The sequence below is a fragment of the Tachypleus tridentatus genome, chromosome 6 (assembly GCF_004210375.1).
Source record: "Tachypleus tridentatus isolate NWPU-2018 chromosome 6, ASM421037v1, whole genome shotgun sequence".
NCBI classification, from domain to species: domain Eukaryota; kingdom Metazoa; phylum Arthropoda; class Merostomata; order Xiphosura; family Limulidae; genus Tachypleus; species Tachypleus tridentatus.
Window position 1 is genome coordinate 15,154,694 of NC_134830.1, and position 19,638 is coordinate 15,174,331.

Here is a 19,638-nt window from a genome sequence, read left to right on the forward strand (position 1 = left end):
GGCATGTTTTACTTTTGTCGTTTTGAACTCATGAGGCAATTACAGTAGTTAACATTGGAGTGCACGTATATAGTTCTGAATATCATCCCCATTTAACAGGAAGTATTTTCTGCAATCAGACTGACTAATCTGAAAATAATGCAACAGTATGTTACTAAGCGTTTTGACTCTAGCTGTTCTAGAATTTTACTGCACAGCCAATTTGTAGAACCTTTTTAAATGCACGAGATGTAATAACTACAAATTGCATGATCATCGACGCTGATGAACTGGTGTTTATGGAAATAAAAACAACATTTAGAAAAAAGGATTTTCTAAATCTAAGTACGTTGCATGCCAATAATATTAAACTACATAGGTCTACATTGGTCACGTCTCTTTGCACGTGGATGTTGACGTAGTTATAGCATAATCGCACTTCACAAGGCCCGGCATGGCCAAACGGAGGCGTTCGACTCGTAATCTGAGGGTCGCGGGTTCAAATCGCGGTCGCACCAAACATGCTCGCCCTTTCAGCCGTGAAGGGGGCGTTATAATGTTTCGGCTAATCCCACTATTTGTTGGTAAAAGAGTAGCCCAAGTGTTGGCGGTGGATGGTGATAACTAGCTGTCTTTCCTCTAGTCTTACACTGGTAAATTAGGGACGGCTAGCACAGATAGTCCTCGAGTAGCTTTGTGCGAAATTCAAAAACCAAACGAACACTTTATAACTTTATATCTTTCAGGTTATGTTGTTATAATTCTATTTAATAATCCTGACTCTTAGAATATTTCGTCCACTTTAAAATCTTTATACATTATTCACATGTGTACTCGTAAGATACGACACAAAGATTCCATATTTTATGACATACCGCAGTTGATACCAAATGTTCCATAAATTGAAGTTGTGATAGAATACAAGAACGAGATATAACGTTATTAATACCAGAAATCTCACGTTTCAAATTGCTTCATTAGTTTATCATAATCAAACTAACACATTTGAAAGTGAGGAATGTTTGTCTATTCCCTGGTTAAGCGGCACATCTGAGGACTAATAATGCTAAAAATAGGGTTTCGATACTTGCGGCGAACACTGAACAGATAGCAGGTCGTATAGCTTTGCATATATAACTAAAATAAACAGATATTATAATATCGTATAGACTGGTATCACACAATATTAGCTTCAAAGATGACAAAAAAATATGAAATAAATGATCTTGAGTGCTCTAACACTGAGTTAAGTATTTATATTATACTATACCTACACAAATTATGCTCTTTGTGTATAACTGACAATTTCAGATAGCCTGAAGATTTACTACGATAGAACATACAGGGTTTTAGATCAAGGATCTAACTGACAATTTCAGATAGCCTGAAGATTTACTACGATAGGACATACAGGGTTACAGATCAAGGATCTGAATCTATCTGAGTTTATCAAAACTATACTATTTCCTAATTTTTAGCACATTGTGAACAATAGCTGATATTAATGGCTACTTTTTTATTATTCGAATCGTGAGGCTTACCAAGGACGTTTGCTTGATTTTGTCATGTATATTGAGATTTTATTGGATACAAAGTCGATTTGTACGTCTGGATAACTTATATGTACTGATTCAACACACTTCTTAAGTTAATCAAAATTCGATCATGCATTAAGAAATTGATCAGAGTTTTAAAAGAGATGTAAGTTACTGAACTGATAGAGATGTGTATTAGTTCTTACGACTTATACGTAACACATAGAAAATGCATTATATTTCATTTTAAGAAACTTAACAGTTATTACCCTAATTTGCTCTTCCAATATTGATCTTTGCTTAAAACAATAACTATATAAATGAACGTATGTATACTGAGTTTGATTCCAAACTTTTGTTTACTTACATAAGAGCATGGGATGAAACGGGTGAAGGAAGGAGACTTTGGTGATGTCCGTTACAAGCTGTGAACTCTGAAAAATACGTGCAGTAGTCCGACAGTGGGCCTGGTTAGCAGGTGGCGTCGACGTCGGACTGCTCGCTGTCATGAGTCACAGCTAAAAATTAACTTCCGTAAAAATAAAACTTCCGTTGGTTTACTTATTAGGACAGCCTGGTTTTAATTTGAAAGACTCTCAGAATCAGCTGTTCTTATTTCATTTCGCAGATAGTCCAGAATTTGATGACAGTTTTGATAATGTTTTAAACCGTAGTAATCCTGTTTGAAAAACAGTTCGTTCTACGTAAAGAAGTAAAATTCGTAATTCATTTTCTTTGTCGCTAATTGCTTTTCTTCCATGAGCGGACACTTGTATTTACTGATCGGATATTGCTTAAATAACGTGAAGTCTTGCTAAGCACGAGACTCTGAGCACATCGAGATTGCTTAAATAACGTGAAGTCTTGCTATGCACGAGACTCTGAGCACACCTCGACGTTGCTCGCGTCCGTCACTCATAATGACTTCATTGATTTGTTCGAAGTTCCTGACTGGCATTGAGAGCGTGCTGAAAGTAACCAATAATGATTGGCTAACATCTCATCCAATCATAATGTCTAGAATCATCATCAAGATTCTTTAGACTTTAGAAAAAGACTGAAGAGCTTTCTTATTCAGTTTTAAACTTTCTAGTTTGTTCGTTCGCTTTTTTAAGTGTAGCTTGTAAGTATTGCATACAATTACTCCAATCAATATTTTAAACTTTTATTAACAAAGGATGCGTCAATATATCTTATTTTCCATTTCCCTAGAAGAATTTTTTTTGTTTTGAATTTCGCGCAAAGCTACACGAGAGCTATCTGCGCTAGCCGCCCCTAATTTAGCAGTGTAAGACCAGAGGGAAGGCAGCTAGTCATCACCACCTACCGCCAACTCTTGGGCTACTCTTTTACAAACGAATTGTGGGATTGACCGTCACATTATAACGCCCCCACGGCTGAAAGGGTGAGCTTGCTTGGTGCGACCGGGATTCGAACTCGCGACCCTCGGTTTACGAGTCGAACGCCTTAACATACTTGGCCATGCCGGGCCGCCCTACAAAAACATTTCGCGTAAAATCAAAATAGAATTAGTTGACTATTGTGTTGAGCAGTCTTGAATTAAATGACTTTTGAGATATGTGATTTTCTTGTTTCATTCAAAATCATATCTCCTGATCCAATATAGCCTTACTCCAACAAACACATACTAAAGATCATAATTTTCGCCGACTCTTAAGCTTTCCCTTTTGGGCCCAAATCAAACTTACTTACTAGCTATGGTATACTAACGTAACTGAAATTGTTGAAAATCGCATTTGTCTTTTATTCTTTTATATGTTTTTTATTTTATGGAAAACTTAAGAAATACTGCCTTGTACATATATTTAAATTCTTCTCATTTTAGAAAGTCGGTTTTAATTTTCTCGCGTGTTACGACAGAAATGAAAATACAAATTAGAATGTGTTAGTTTACGATATGAAAGAGAAAATTTATTTGGATAAAATTTCTAGAGTTTCATTAATTTACGACATTTCATTAAGATTATGAATTAATGACGTTTTTGTAATAGTTGTGCATAAAAGTATGGTGTTGTTTTAGTGCAAGGTCACACAATCGTTTGTGTTTATCGTCGAGAATCAAACCCCAGAATTTCAGCATTGCAATTTAATAAACTTATATATAACTCACTGTTTGTGCAAACAGAAAAGGCTTAGAAAAGATTGTTTTTGTTTTGAATTTCGCGCAAAGCTAAACGAGGGTTATATGCGTTTGCCGTCCCTAATTTAGCAGTGTAAGACAAGAGGGAAAGCAAATAGTCGTCACCGCCCACCGCCAAACTCTTGGGCTGCCATTTTACCAACGAATAGTGGGACTAACCGTCACATAATAACGACCCCACGACTGAAAGGGTGAGCATGTTTGGTGTTAAGGGGATTCGAACGCGCTATCCTCAGATTACAGTCGAGCGCCCTAACTAACTGGCCATACCAGGGCAAGCTTAGAATGAGCTGTTCAAATTTGAACAGTGACCTGAAAAAAATTATCTATTTTCTCGAAGATAAATGAATATGTACACATTAGTTTGATAATCTATTTGTTCGAAAGTGTTTCTACTTTTATTGGAAGTTATATAACGAAGATGCGTTTTATCCTTTTCTTTAAGGAATAGCTACACTCGTATTTTGTTTGTTTGTTTTGAATTTCGCACAAAGCTACTCGAGGGCTATCTGTGCTAGCCGTCCCTAATTTAGCAGAGTAAGACTAGAGGGAAGGCAGCTAGTCATCACCACCCACTGCCAACTCTTGGACTACTCTTTTACTTGGACTACTCTTTTACCAACGAATAGTGGGATTGACCGTAATATTATAACGCCCCCACGGCTGAAAGGGCGAGCATGTTTGGCGCCATGGGGATGCGAACCCGCGACCCTCGGATTACGAGTCGCACGCCTTAACACGCTTGGCTATGCCGGGCCCACTCGTATTTAATCATGATCTAATTCATTAAAAAAAAAAATATTTTTTGGGCAAATGGAAATAAATTACTCCTAAATGGAAGAAATTTCTCCAATGTACCTAACTAAAGATTCGTTTTTGTTCATCACTGTGTGGTGAAAACCAGGAATGATTCCCAGATTTTATAGGACAGAAAATCCGTTGAAAATTTCGTGCAATTTAAAAACAACATTATATAAGACAACTGTACCAAGACTATTAAACCTTCAGGTGACTAGACTGTTTAGGGAAGCGTGTTGTAACTAAGGGACCATAATTTGGGTGGGAGCAGCTAGGAGTTTCAAATACGGTTCTGGTAGCAGTATCAGAGAATACTCTTCATTACTATATGAAAAACTTTGAGGAATCTTTCTACATCTGTGCTCCACAAATTGGAATTATAAACTAGATGTATTGATGAATATGTTGGTATTGACTAACGATCAGGAACCATGTGATAGACGAATTTCTTTTCTTCAACAAAAACTACTAAAGCTTTAAACTTGAGTTTTCATTTTTTAAATTTTCGAAATAATGGTTAATGTCTTTTGTTATAGTAATTCTTATGGAGATTTGAATAATAGTGGCTGATTGAAACAGGAAAAAATACGTTGTAGAAACTTGGTTAAAGATACGAAAAATTGAGACTATAAAGGATATACGGAAAAGTAGTTTGTAATTTGTGAGACTCTATTTACAGAAGGGTATAGATTCAGATTTTCTATCTATTTTTTGTACGTTATAATTCATACTCACTGAGAACTTCAGGTAATAATTATTGATATGTTTTTATGACATTGTAAGTTGGATTTCCTGATTATTCTATTGTTTTATAACTGAGTTTTAAATCATTCCTCGCTCTAGTGGCAGAACGACATGTCTGCGAACTTACAACGCTAGAAAGCGGTAGCCTTCGTAGGCAAAGCACAGAAAGCCCATTATATAGCTTTGTATTTAACTTCAAACAAACAATAGCTGAAAATTAATACGCAGAAAACGATGTATTAATTTAATATTGTCAGCGCCATCTGTAGTATTATCTATGAATTTTATGAAAAATTATATAACGGTCATTGAAAGAGAATTATGAAACGTTTGATGTTACTTTCTGTTCGTCTTGTATATTAGTTGAAGCATCTTACTTGCTCTGGTTGTCTCTTTACACATTTAACCAAATACGTTTGTTTTATGTAATAATACGCTGTAATAGATTACTAATGGATTGTTGGTATGATCTTAGCATAATTTGTTTATTTGATTTTAAACAAAGATACTCGGGGGTTACATGTGCTAGCCCTCTATAATTTTGAAATTTTTGTGATGTTGACCACTTCCATCTACTCTAACTGCTATTATACTACACTAATCAACTAATGGGAAAAATAAAGTATTTTGATATGCCCGACTTATATTACTGTGTTAATGCTCGTTTGAAAGGCTAGACATTCAAACAGTGGAGTGGTCTGGGAAGCTGTGAATGGGAAACGAGGGTGTATTAACGAGAACTGACGATAAAAATCAAACTATTGTGTATTTCATTTCTTTTTTATATCATACGTTGAAGTTCTTTTACATTTCACTAAATGTTCTTTCCCCGTACATATCGATATAAAGTTTGAATTACAACTAATATTCTATAATTTAAACTAGTATCAAAACTTTAAGAACTTTGGGATCATTTTGAAAAGATGTATTTTCAAGGTTTAGTAAAAGGTCAAGTGGTTAAAGGACTCGACTCGTAATCCTAGGGGCGCGGGTTCGAATCTCTGTTACACCAAAAATGCTCGACCTTTTAGCAGTGGGGGCGTTATAATATTATGATCAATCCCACTATTCGTTGGTAAAAGAGTAGTCCAAGAGTTGGCGGTGGCTGGGGATAACTAGCTGCCTTCCCTCTAGTCTTACACTGCTAAATTAGGGACGGCTTGTGCAGATAGCCCTTGTGTAGCTTTACGAGAAATTCAAAAACAAACAAACGTTTGGTAGAAAGTGCTAAATAGGTTTCAACTATTATGTTTAACGCTTAAATGCACCATGATGGTCGGTGACCGGTCCAGTACCGAAGAGTTTTACTGTAACAGACTCAGAGGTTTATTTATTTAATAAGTTTCAAACTAGACAATAAAGCTTACACCAAAGTTTCTATATAAGCAGCTGAATGAAAAGATGTTATTTTCTTTTAAAATCATAAAAAGAAACAATCTAAACATAAAAAAAAAAGAAATTGTGTCAACTTATTTAAAAAAACAACAACTATTTTATTGGTACATATTGTTCTAATTCCATTTTTCTCTCCCCCCAAAGTGGCACAGCGAGATGTCTGCGGACATACACCGCTAGAAACTAGGTTTCGATCACCGTGGTGGGCAGAGCACACATAGTCCATTGTGTAGCTTTGTGCCTAATTCCAAACTTTCAATTAATCCTTTCGTTTCTTACAATAAGTTTAAATAGTGGCGGCATCTGTCGGCTAAAGCAGTATTTCTCTAATAACTATGGCTTGCAAGTAAAAAATTCCATCCCTTAGTTAAAATATTATTATACGCTATAATCGAAACACTCCACAACTGCTTCTTAGTCACAAACGTAAAGAGAGCTGTGACATACGTATTGTTTAATAACATTTTGTTACCTGTATCTTCTCTGTTAAAGAAACAATTTTAATACAAAGGCTGCCAATTTGTTGTGCTGCAGAGTTCCGCTGCCAAATCATTTTGCAGAAAGCCCAAGTGCCACGTGCCGTTTACGCTCTGATAAACTGCTTAATTGAAGGCATCAAGAACAAATACGCAAACACGTACTGGAGTGGTCTTACGCCCAGAGAGTGTACTTTCATATTGAACTCAGATAGTGATGAGCAAAATTCTCCACGAGAACATGTGGGATACGTGGCAGGACACGTGTAGCCTCGGCAGGCCATGGTATTGCAACAAAGTTTGTATAGAATCATCAGTTGGTACGCAGACTAAGCCTCCTAGCAGATATTACTAAAGCAGGTTGTTTCACATAACTGAACAAAGGTACTTTATGTTTTAGAATCGATGTAACACGAGAAAGATTTTGATTAATAACACACAAAATCTCAAACAATACAAAAAAAACGTTAGCCAAGGACATTATGGTTTACAAAGACTGTACAAAAAACTTAGTTAAATATACGTTAAAGTAAATAGAGCAAAACAGTTTCTTCTCGTTTTTAGCTTGTTTTAAAATCAGTCCCGAGCTCTGCTATTCTAACAGGCATGATTGACACGTTCGAAGAACACAACACTTGGAAATCTGATTTCATATTTGCATTAAATGAAAATCTTTGTTGTTGGTTGTTTGTTTTTTGCATGTTAATTTCTCTTGGAACATAAAATCGTGTGTAAATTCTGTGATAGTTTGAAAGCTTTGCTGTCATAAATCTTGCGGTGTAACAATCGGATTACAGTCTCTATGGTACATATAAGTACAACTACACGTTAAACGAGTTTAAGAAGGCTAATTTGCAGAAATATGGTTTTGCTGTTACTGGGGGTTGATACATTTTGAATAATTTAAGTCGAGGTTGAGTTTTTAAACCACGAGGGTGAGTTGTGATAAAAAGAGAAATTAATAAATCCTAAATAATTATGTATTGAACGCATCATATAAAATACGTGTAATTCGTTACAATTACACGCGTATTGCTTTCTTTGTAATTCGAATAACTTATAACTGTATTCAGACCAATGAAGAGCTTTAGAACAAACTGTTTTGATTAGTTCGATCTGATCATCTTGGAAATAATCTTTAAAAGGTATTTTATAAATCACGTCATTATTCTAATGATTTCATTTTCTTAATAGTGTTTCTGATGCATGTACGTGTACATGTGTACATCAATACTGATGTTCGTACATTCAAGTGGGGAGAGAAGTTTTCCCATCTGCCGTTGTAAAGATGACAGGACGATAAAATGATCATATCACCTGCCTTGTGACAGACCACCAAGTCGTTAGCTTATTTCCTCGAGCAGACGTTCACGTGCGCTAGACTCATTAAATTCTGACATCTATCTTGAGTACACGAGAAACGAGTTTCTTTACGAGTTAGTGTAGCACGTTTGTTTTGTATATAGTAACACGGTTGTTGACAATGATGTCCTTAAACCACTAGAGGAGATATGGTGTATCTGGAGTGCTTAGCTAATTACTCATAATTTTTTTTTCCTTAGCACGCTGTATACTTAGATAAGTTTAGAGCTTTTAACTGCAGATGGCATTAATAACAGAAAATAGATGAGTTGTGTGTTTTCACTGTTTGCTCATAATAAGATGTTTGAAATAACGAAACTGAATTGAAGGAACATTTGCGTTCGGACTTTGGTTGTAAAATGGAAATCTGAGAGACAAAATAACTCATTAGAAATGTACCGTTTAGTCAAACAGAAAGAACTATTTTCTCGAGGAGTCCTAAATAACCGGCCACTCATTGAAGATAATCATCGAATGACCAAGTTGTTGTGAGCTAATTACATGATCAGGTATTTATTAGAGGTTTATCATTTACAGATAACGCCATGTAAACAGCAGTACTAAGATAAAACTGCGCAGAGTAAATATTCTTAATGATAAAAATCTGAAACTGTTTTCACAGAAATAAAATAAACCGGACTTAATCCATTTGATAATACGCAAGTTTAAGAAACGTAATACACTACTAAGAGGGGGCCGTCAGAAAGCTTGTTTGTTGTGTTTTTAAATTTTGCGCAAAGCTACACGAGAGCTATCTGCGCTAACAGTCTCTAATTTAGTAGTGTAAGACTAGAGGGAAGGCAGCTAGTCATCACCACCCACCGCCAACTCTTGGACTACTCTTTTACCAACGAATAGTGGGATTGATCGTCGCATATAACGCCCCAACGGTTGAAAGGGCGAACATGTTTGATGTGATGTGATACGAACCCTCAGCTCTCAGATTACGAGTCGAGTGCCCTAACCACCTGGCCATCCCGGGCCATCACTTAAAAGCAACAACTGAAAGACCAACACGGATGAATAGTATTTTATAACTTGGTTTATTAAACCTGTGTACTATTATGTATACATTCTATTCACACGTGTAACCTATTACAGCGTATTATTACATATAAAGCATGGCAGAAATATTGATTTTCTGAGATTATACTAGCTGTACTGTGAACGCTTGTATCATTATGTGAAACTATGCTGAACTCCGTAATTCTATTACAGATTGCATTACGTGTACTGGATATGAATTGACAAAAAATATTGCTTAAAAGCAATCATAATGGCCTCGTAGCTATGCTATAAAAAAACGCTTAGTGAGTAGCATAAAAATACTTTACGTATTGTTCGTTATTGAACTAATATTGATCACTTAGTTGTCAAATTAGTTAGGAACGTTGTAACTCAGAAAGTCACAGCGTGACTGACTAAATGTACAGTCTCTTGACGATTCATTTCTCTTTCACCTGGAATGAAAACCTTTTATCTGACTAAACGCTGCAATCAATGAAGCTTCTTGTTTGGCATGATTTACCAGAAAACGTAGAGAAATTCTTATATATAAGTAAGCTAAAAGAAATATTATAATACTTGGAGTACTAAATATTGGAATATTAAGTAAAATAGTTGGTGTTCATACTGAAATGTAACCATAAACGTCCACATTCACAAATAATACACTTTCCCGCTACTGAACATTGGAATCCCTAACTTTCTTTTCTTCAGTTAATCGTAAATCCCAAGAAATTGCGAAGTCTTACACTGTTAAACTAGGGACGGCTTGCGCAGATAACCCTCGTGTAGCTTTGCGCGAAATTTAAAAACGAACAAACAAGAAATTGCGTCTATTTAGTTAACCCTACATATATAATTTAAAAATTTGTTTGTATCAGAGCAAATCTACGCAATAGATTATCTGTGTTTTAATCACCAAGAGAAATCAAGCCTCGGATTTCAACTTTGTAAGTCCGTAAACTTACTGCTATCCACTGGAAAACCTATATGCAAATATATATATGTATATAAGATAAGAATCTCTTTTTAAATTTTATATTATTAACGTAAATACAAATTTCATTCTGCCTTACAGAAGATTAGTTTAATTTTCATACCCTAAAAACTTTGATTATTCCTTGGTGACTTATCAGTAAACTTGAAGGCTCACTGAATTTGATTGAAAATTTATCGCGTTTGAGAAGGGTACGTTAAAATATTCATATAATCATATTATAAAGACGTGATCTGATCGGAGATTCAGAATTCCTAAGACATTCTTTGTAATGATGTTAGAAAATAGAGAAATATGGATCAATGTGGGGTATCTTGATAATCCAGAAAGAGACCTGACACAAGTCGTATCCCATCTGTGATAACAAAACTGCGATGGCCATCTGTGATAACAAAACTGCGATGGTTTCTAACAGATGAGAAATCATAAACACAAAGGTCATTGGCAAAAACCGTCTATGTGTTTAGGATTACAGTATACAACATAATCTAGAAGAATCTTTGCCTGGAAAAGGGACTTGAGCCACGTTTATGTAAGTTGCTTCTACGACATACTCATTCAACTCTAGCTTATCTAAAGCAATTCGAGAATGAAACGAATATTCGTACTAGTTCATGCAGGTAAAGGCTCCACTGGACGTTTGTGCAATCGGATTTAGAGAAGACTGTTCTAACGGTTTGTTTGTTTTTTAATTACGCGCAAAGCTACACGAGGGCTACCTGCGCTAGCCATTCCTAATTTAGCAGTATAAGACCAGAGGAAAGGCAGCTAGTCATCACCACCCACCGCCAACTCTTGGGCTACTTTTACCAACGAATAGTGGGATTGACCGTAATATTATAACGCCCCCACGGCTGAAAGAACGAGCATGTTTGGTGTGACGGGGATTCAAGCCCGCTACCCTCAGATTTCGAGTCGAATGCCTAAACCCACCTAGCTATGCTGGGCCTTTCAATTTTAACACATGTAATTTATTATTAAAATAACTTTAACTACGTGGATAATGTGTGTAACAGATTACATGTATACCTGTATAATTATCAGTAAAACATACTCGTTTTGTACCTAATTTTTATTATTAATGAAACCATTAAATAGGTATATTTATTTCAACCAAGTATAACGGTTGCACTTCGTTGTTCCAAGTTCCTGTTATTTACATGCTCTTCAGTAAGTCGAACGTTGCACAAAAAGATTGTTTTAAAATAGAACAGTACTCTTTTTACAGTCTATTCTAGGAGTGTACAGAACAATAAGTGAGGTGTAGCTCTACCGTTCATTTTCCTCTTTAAATTCTGTTTCTTAAAAGTACTTAATATGGAAGTTCCTGATTACTGTTATGATCCTTCATGGCTCTAATGGACAAGTTAGCTCTATCTGATTCTATGAAATTCATGAAAACCAATAAAAGACAAAAAAATGAAAAACAGAAGATAATTGTAATTTGTTCCGATCTAAATAATTTCATAGAAGTGGGTATTTATTAACCGACAAGGATATTTTCTGAGCATTGATGTATCAACAGAATCACCGTTGAAGCTTAAAACTAACCTTTATCCTTACAAAAGGAGAAAGACAGACACATAATGTATTAAACGAAGCTTATTCATTTAGTTAATATCGCCACCTGCCGGTGGGCGGGTCATAGTAACATCTCTGTCAGAAACGCACTTTTTGCTGGAAGGCGCATAACCTGGGTCATATGTGTGCTGGAGTCAAGTCGTCTGCTGTCCCGTTCGCGCATGGACTTACCCAGCGTATTCTAGAAATAGAAACAAATTCTGATTATCCTGTGACGTCGGGAATACATATGAATGAGTTACTGAGCTTTCACCACAGGGGAGATGTCACTTTTACGAAATGGATGACAACGAACTTGTGACAACTTCCTGCAATACAAAGATTACTGGGATTCATATGTGGTATTCGTCATGATGGTGTTTTTACAGTTTTCTAACAGATGGCACGATATCTGATGTTTGAATCAAAGACCTGTGCGAAAAAGACATGTTGCTACAACCTTCAAAAAGCGTGACTTTCAGAAGCGAGTTTCAAAAACAGACATTTTAATCACAATAAATTTTACTTTTTCATTGTTGGCATACGTTCTCTCTGTTTGCATGAAACAGAAATCCGATTTTATAAGTTTAAATAACGTGTTTTACGCGGATGTGGAGGGAAGCGTACATATTAGCTTGAAAGGCAACGCGAAGCTTGTATAGGAAGTAAAGTGAATTAAACCTAAAACTTTTTTCAAACACAAAGGTAGCGAGTATATTGTAATTCACTAAACAATTCAAAAATAGAAACATTGTTCTTTTCAGTCATATCAAGTAAATATTATCAATTAGGTCAGTGAAATTGACTTAAACTGAATTTAAATATTATTTCTTAAAAATAAATGCATAATTTCATTATACGTTATATTGTTTCTTTTTTCAAGTCACGACAAATAGAAGTAGAAAACACCCAATCTCAAACAATAAACGATTTCGTTATTTCGTGTATTTTCAATACAAATTCTATAGCAGGTTTTTGAATTTTTCCACTATATTAGTACAATAATTGTATGATAGAACATACTGGTATCGAAAGTTACTAGAAATTCTATATCATGATTTAAACCAACAGTGAAATACGAGGCCATTTTAGTGTATTTAAAATTCAAATATAGTGATCTCTAGTTTCAGTACAACAATAATAAAAAAGTGTAGACTTGTCTCAAACGTTAATATGCTTAAAATATCGTAACTTAAACACAAAGTGGACAAGAACTTTTGTCCCATATATCAGAGACTATTCACTTTCTAAATACCGAAGTTAATGAAATAAAAATCTCAGGAGCTACTAAGATTTGTAAGCTTTGTTTGAAATCATGTTTATACAGAGGATTGACTAAAATATATCAAAACGATTTTGAATATGCAAACCAAGAAGTCACATTATAAATACAGCCGATTTAAAGTCACGGGTGGAACGGATATATGAGAACTATACTATATATTGACATTGTTTGCCTATAGTATGATACCACAAAAGGTTGGTCACTTTTAGGAAGGGTATGTAGCAGCCTTTTCTGATGCCAAATAGTTATACACTTAAAACATAAACGTGTGCTCAGGTTACGGATTTGAAATTTTCAAGGCAGTGTTATCCTTTGCCTTTAATAATAGCACTAGTAAGCCAAGAAATATGGATCATCTTAGGGTACCATGATCATCGAGAAAGAAACCTGTCATGGAAGAAAACATTTGACGTCTTATAACAAATGGGACCCTACTTACTCAGTGTCAGTAGCAAAACACCCCACTTCCTCCAGGCAACAGGCACAACATAATCAAGAAGGTTTTTGACCTGGAATAGTGAAATAAGTCACGCTCACTTAAGTATAGTCCAAAGTTGCGTATCTCACACGGATGAAGAACAAAACAGGCATTCTTGATATTCCATACAAAAGCATGCCAGTCAAGTGACCGAAAGAAGCTCTGATGGATTTTTCTGCGATTGAATTTTCGAAACAAACGCTGGAAAACTGTAGTCCTCGTACACTAAATTAAGCATGAAAAGTCTACAAAAAGGAAGAGAATAGTGTACATTTGACTGTCTTAGATAGGGGCTTTTTGCAATGGAGACTCTGCTGCAAGGATATGGTCAAGGTGCACGACTGTGAGATAGAAAACGATCATACGTGGCGACATGGACCATAACAACGTGGTGAGGCTCCAAAAGAAAGTTCACATAATTCACACCACTCCTCTATACTTCTATTTTTAAATGGAAGTTTTAAATGAAAAGACTTATTAGTTTCAGCTGAAGAAACACATTCGTAGTTCTAATGTCTGGAAATAAATATTTTTTCTCCAAAAATGTGTTGTGGTGCAAAGTTCTCCTAAACAAATCAAACGCTCTAAATTCGCAAATAATTCGATAATTTCACACAATAACAACAAAAGCTTGATTTCGAAAAGTGGTGGCAAATCTGAAGATTCTCTGAAGAGTCAAACTTAGACATAAATATCCCAATCGAATAAATTTCTTAGACCACGAATTTCAATCTAAGTGAGCGGAAACAGTGAAACTGATAAAAATCTTAGTAAAATAGACTGGTCTTGAAAATCTATGCTTAATTTATAATAACAAAACCATTCGAACCATTTCCTCTCGCCCTATGGCAGGAATACTGTTTTCACTCCTATACGCGAGTGTGAATGACATAGCTCAAAAGTTTTCATCTGATTTAAATAAGATTTGGTATAAATTTTATCCTTCTAGATGCAACTGACTGACTTTCAGTGAACATAGATCAAAGATCAAAATCACAAAGAAACTGAGCAATTATGAAATGTTTTCATGTGATTTTGGTCATATTTCATAGAAAAGAACTTTGGCATCATAGACTAATGTTTTTGAAAGTGAGTTACTTCAGATGTGAAAAAAAAACTGTAGGATGGTGGATGAACATTATGAGTGCCTTTGTAGTTTTTTTGTTTCAAAAAATCTCCAATTCTCTCAGATTAAGCCATCGTTGTATCAAACTGTTCAACAAAGTTTGACACGCACAGGAGCGTCCAGTGAGGTATACACACATATTAAAGACAAACAAAACTGGCAATAATTAGAAAGGATGCTCCCTGTGGGGCTCGTGCATGCTGCACGCTATTCTGACTCGTGACACGCGAGTCTTAGCATATTCTCTGACCATCTGCCCATACACGCGCGCAGGTTGCCACGGAGATGCACAAGTTACCTCATCAAGTTTATTTGTAAAATGAGTCACGAAGATTAGAAGTTAAATATCATATTTTGTTAAATATGCAACTGCTAGCTTTTTAGTTTTTCGCTCTCGGTGATTGTCTACGCAAAATCGATACATTTCTTGATTTGATATTTGGTTCACCTTTCTAATAATGTTTTTAAAAAAATCAAACTGTGAATTATCAACCGATACATGAAACTCATGCCTATTTGGTGAAAGAAAATAAAATAAATATTAGATAAGTTACGAAAGTAACCACTGTTGCATAACATTATTATATTAATTGATGAATCATGCCACAAACAATTCTGGCGTACATATCAAAGCTAACACTTCTTATGAGGTATTCGAATGCATATGTTCATCATACGAAGACTAATAATTAACTCTTATTTATCTTTCCCTCTCTGCCTAACAAAATTAAATTAGAGATGAGTGGTATTTCATATGTAGTAATCTAGATAGAAATACAGTAACAATTTTAAATATAGCAAGGTATTAAAAGTTTATGTTGTACAATGATCATTTTAAGATCAACTGGGATTTCTCTAATTTCACACCATCCATTTGCGTTTTCTGATCAAGATAACGCGCTTTAAAATGTTGTCAAAAGAATAACAAAACTTAAAGAATTTGAGCAAGTTTGGACTGGATTATGAAAAGAAAGACCCGAAATGTTCATGAAAAACCGTAGATTCCGAGTCTTCTAAAAATATCAACTCTGTCAGAACATTTTGAAATCTAAACAATGGATGTACGATTATCAACAAATATTGAAGAAAAAACGTGAAAAGGTAGAAAGAAAGGGAACTTACAATAACAAGTAAAATTAGATAAATATAATTATTTTCTACGGGTATATAATTATGTAGGAACTCTGGTAATTGGAGATTCGGGTTAATAATGCAACAATATATGTATGGAGAAGAATTAAATCAGACATGCAATCAAGCTATCGTAAGCACGTGCGAAATAGTAGGCGCTAATCTTGCAGAGATTCTGTTGGATTAAACCACGGGTGGTCACAAAGGGGGTGATAAGTTTCAGAGTCAGCGGCTTTTCAGATTAGAGTCCAGACTAGCTTTTGTAGATTTATCACAACAGCGCGACACAGTTGTGGAGGCTTGCACTCAGCGTGATCATTGAAACGTCCAGACAAAAAGCCTACTCGAGAGACCGACGCTGTAAAGCAGATTAAAATATGGAAACGCCGCCTGGATATAGTGTACGTAAATGTATGCATTTAGTTCCATAAAATTTTCTCCGAAACAGGTCTATTTGTACATACGTTGATAGCCGTGTCCGACTATTAGAGAGGCAAGCTACCCGCACTGAACAGAATAGTGGTGCAGCGACTGCCTTTAATAATGTACGCCCAAAAGCCACACGAAGAAGTGAGGTTTGCGCTCCCATCTAACCAGATCCATGAACGACATGAAAGTCTAATGAAACGTACCTATTGTTCACGAGCAAGCTCATCTCCTTTCAATGTCTTTGCTAGTCCAACCATAAAGGTTTGGGAACAAAAGGAAGGCGTTTTGATACATTATTCTAACAGATTTGCCGTAATGGTCCCACCTGTCACCCTGCTTACTGAAAACTGGAGTGAATTTATGGACGTTTAGCCTAATGGAAACTTCCAAAATCAATTGAAGTGTTACAACAATTGTGTTTTGTCACAAAAACAACGGTATATTCAGTTTGTGATATTCGAATGACAACTAATACACAAACGCATGCTATAAACGAGTTCCCAACCTACATATTTAACGCGATGTTTTAAACTCTTGTGGATTACAGACTGATGTATAGACTATACATTATTTTATGAGCAGAAACAAACAGTTTACTGAAGTCGCGTTACATCTCTGGTGAATGAAGACGAGCAGTTATTTTGCTACAGTTCTGTTCAAACAGTTTTTATTTCGTAGAATATATATAGTATTTGCTCACGGTCTGCCTTAATAAAAAGGTATTTTCTCCAGTTCAGTTTAAAAATATAAACTGTAAAAACTGCTATTGTTCGGTGGTGTTCCTTATATATACGTAGTAATACATATATTACTGTAAACACAAATAAACGTTTGTCGGTTTCACCAATTTTGCTTACGTACGCCGACAGTGGGCACAAATGCATCTGTGTGAGTCAACAATATACGGCTATACTTGTAAATGTTTACACTGTATACAATCTATCCAAGTTATGTCAACTGTGTAGAGAACAACATATACGCACGTTGACAGTGGTGTAATATATTGACGGTTGTATTTACGTGTGTATGTAGTTGATTCTATATAAGTATGGTACTGCACATCCGTCAACAATGACATTTTAAGTCGACAATGTATAGGTAAATATACATATGTAGATAAGTCGTACAATACACACATCAGTGTTTAAATACATTGATACGCTTTTGGCTGCCATTGCAGTTTGACAGTATGTGTAGTTGCCACTGGTGTACACACTTGTTTAGAGTTGTGCACATGTAAACTAAATATGTAAACCTCTACGAGCTTTCGATCTTTTCAAGTGAAACGAAGTTTTTGAAACGGTTCTCGAAGTTATTCCATATATGTATAAGCTTCCTAGTGGCACAGCGGTATGTCTGAGGACTTGCAACAATAAAAGCCTGGTTTCGATAACGGTGATGGGCAGAGCACAGATAGCCCATCGTGTGGCTCTCTGCTTAGCTTTAAAATAAGCAAACACTGAAACTCACATATCTATATATAAAAATTGTTTGTTTGTTTTGAATTTCGCGCAAAGCTACTCGAGGGCTATCTGCGCTAGCCGTCCCTAATTTAGCAGTGTAAGACTAGAGGAGAGGCAGCTAGTCATCACGACCTATCGCCAATTCTTGGGCTACTTTTTTACCAACGAATAGTGGGATTGACCTAACATTATAACGCTCCCACAGCTGAAAGGGCGAGCATGTTTGGTGCGACCGGGATTCGAACCCGCGACCCTCGGTTTACGAGTCGAACGCCTTAACATACTTGGCCACGCCGGGCCCGTGAACATTGTAAAATACGGTTCAGTGATGTAACGCAGAGTTGCGAGAGAGAATGTTTCTTATATAACGGTAGGTTCCTAGTTGTTGGAAGTTGAAGGCAGTAACAGACGGTAGCTGCAATATAAAAATTATATACTTTTTATAACAAACGAATTCAATTAAAGAGAACAAAGAAAACACTTAGAATACACATGTTCCATTAACCTTAATTAAATTAAGTTTATAGCTTTAGGAATTTGAAATGAAACTATAATTATACACAGGGCGAGTGTGACAGTACAAACTACACCATACAATTTTATCCTTTCTGTGAAACGGGATTGTGTGGCATCTTATGTTGTCGTTTCAGTTAAAAATGATAAATATTGATACGGCTCCACGTTGTAGCTCTTAGCTAGGTCAAGATTACGGCTTTAAAGCCTAATGTACGCCAGTGTGTTTCTAATACTGGTGAAAAAATATTAATGAAAACTGAATATTAAACCATTAAGAGAAAAGGAGTTTTAAATAAACCTTTTGAGAAAAAGTCGTCATGAAATGGTGGATTAACATAATTCCCTCTGAATACTTTATCCTCTTTTAGTCCTAATAGTTTTTATTCAATTTATAAAACAAGAAATCGAAGAACTTGGTCGGGGATTTTGCCTTTTTTTAGACTGTTCGTACAATTATTTTCACCAGGAATTTCCCTACACTCTCCGAGGTAATTGTACACCCCTATTTACCCATCATCCTTCCCACCCAGTGGTCATCTAGTCACGTGCAATATTGCCAATTTAGTCGTTTTCTAACAATAAATTGAGGTAGTATTGACAGCTAATTACGGAAAGAATTCATCTGATTTAAATGGTTGTGAAACATTTTTTTTCAGTTTTTACTATGGTTACATACAGCCCACGTTCGCCCTCACGGTCTCACCCCACGGATCTAGCTCACTTGAAAACTTGGACACGTCCCCTTATCTCAATTCTTCGATAAGACACTGCTATTCGTCAAAACGTATTGATGTTTAAGTATCCTGTTCAATAAATTGTTATTTTTAACAGATCCGTAGCTATTTTACGATGGTGATAGATATTTACTGCTGCTTATACATCAAATTATGAACTTCATTAAGCGTTAAATGTGGTTACTGTTGTTAGGCCTGAAATTTAGGGTCATATGTTTCTAGAAAAACATCAGGTGTTGTACATCTTTCAAATTTGAAAATTTAGCCTTGAGGGTTTAAACCAATACAAAAGATGTTATTACTGTTAAAATCCTCATTTACGAATTTATGTTGATATATTAAATGTTAATATTAAACCAATACACAGGGCACTACTACAGGGTGTTCGGAAAGTCACTGTGCAGTTTTGTAATCTTATTTTATTCAGTCTATTTCAAGCCAGCAACTGATAGCGGTGTTTAGAA

General features: G+C 35.6%; 1 protein-coding gene across 7 annotated transcripts in view; it reads right to left on the reverse strand.

Moving 5' to 3' along the window:
* Positions 1-19,638, reverse strand: part of LOC143251973 (LIM/homeobox protein Lhx3-like) — a 115,137-nt gene that overhangs the window by 47,798 nt on the left and 47,701 nt on the right. For 2 of the 7 annotated variants that reach the window (XM_076503399.1, XM_076503402.1), the window contains exon 1: positions 1,882-1,998. The exons of 3 other annotated variants lie outside the window; for them this stretch is intronic. Coding sequence is in view for 1 of the 4 variants with exons in the window: in XM_076503397.1 (XP_076359512.1) it covers positions 1,882-2,023 (142 nt within the window). In the remaining 3 variants the exon portion in view is untranslated. Of the gene's footprint in view, positions 1-1,881; positions 2,427-19,638 lie in introns of those variants that run through there. 2 more of the 7 variants (XM_076503397.1, XM_076503400.1) reach the window with 2 other exon arrangements.